The 1,244-nt window shown below is 45.2% G+C and overlaps 1 protein-coding gene across 1 annotated transcript; it reads right to left on the bottom strand.

Annotated features, from left to right (window-relative positions):
• Window positions 1–302: 302 nt before the first annotated feature.
• LOC114582186 (olfactory receptor 5AP2-like) lies at window positions 303–1,244 on the bottom strand. The gene has a single exon (XM_028702991.2). It carries the CDS (start codon window positions 1,242–1,244, stop codon window positions 303–305), a length of 942 nt encoding a protein of 313 aa, XP_028558824.2.

Genomic DNA, 1,244 nt, shown 5'->3' on the forward strand with positions numbered 1-1,244 from the left:
ATACCTGTCTACACACTAGCCATTATTCACAAAGGGAGGCTTGTGTGCATTTCGTATGGAATGATCCAAGAGCAAAACAGACTTTCACACTTTCAATTGGCTTCTCTGCTTTAGTCAATGACAACAATATTTATGAACACTGTAAATATTGCTTAATATTTTAATGTGCCCACTCACTGGCATTCCAAGCAAAACAGAGCTTCTCGTTTTTTTGTCATGAAGTGTAACCAAGACCTATCTAAAGAAAAAAGCATGGGAAACTGACAGTCATGTGGGTTCTGAAAATTCAGCGCCTTCTTCTATCAAGTCCTTTGCATGACTTTTCGGAAAGCCCCTTGCACATCCTTGTTTCTCAAGCTGTAGATGATTGGATTAAGCATTGGGGTGAGGATCCCATAGAGCACAGGCAATGCCCGGTCCTGCTCCTGGGAGTAAGTGGAGTTGGGACGGATGTATGTGAAGATGATGGTACCAAAATAAATGTTGACTACAGTCAAGTGTGAAGCACAGGTGGAAAATGCCTTGAGCCGCCCTTCTTTGGTGCGGATCCTTAGGATGGTCAAGACTATGTAGACATAAGACACCAGAGTAACCAGGAAGGAACCCATGATCACACCTCCACCCACCACAAAAGTAGCAATCTGATTGACCTGAGTGTCAGAACAGGAGAGCTGGAATAGGGGTGGGATGTCACAGAAAAAGTGCTGGATGACATTGTCCCGACAGAAGGACAAATGGGACATCAGGCCCGAGTGCACACCTGAGTTAGACAAGCCAAGGATCCAAGCAGCTGCTGCGAGCCAGGCACACACTTTTCGGCTCATGAGCACACTATAGTGCAGTGGGTGGCATATGGCTGCGTAGCGGTCATATGCCATGACACCCAGCAGAAGGCACTCGATGCCACCAAAGGAGATGAAGAAGTACATCTGAGAGAAGCAGCCAGCTAGGGAAATACTCTTGTCCTGAGAGAGGTAATTCATCAGCATCTTAGGGACTGTGGAGGTTGTGTAGCCAATGTCCACTACAGAAAGATTGGCCAGAAAGAAATACATGGGGTTGTGAAGTCTGTTGTCCAAACTGATTATGAGAAAAATTAAAATGTTTCCAAAAAGAGCCACCAGATAAATTACAAGAAAGATGCCAAAGAGAAGGACCTGAATCTCAGGATTGTCAGAGAGTCCTAGGAGGATAAATTCTGTGACGGCTGTTTCATTCAGGATCATCTGTGATGGCAGTGTCAT

Source organism: Podarcis muralis, chromosome 13 (genome assembly GCF_964188315.1).
Source record: "Podarcis muralis chromosome 13, rPodMur119.hap1.1, whole genome shotgun sequence".
Lineage (NCBI taxonomy): Eukaryota > Metazoa > Chordata > Lepidosauria > Squamata > Lacertidae > Podarcis > Podarcis muralis.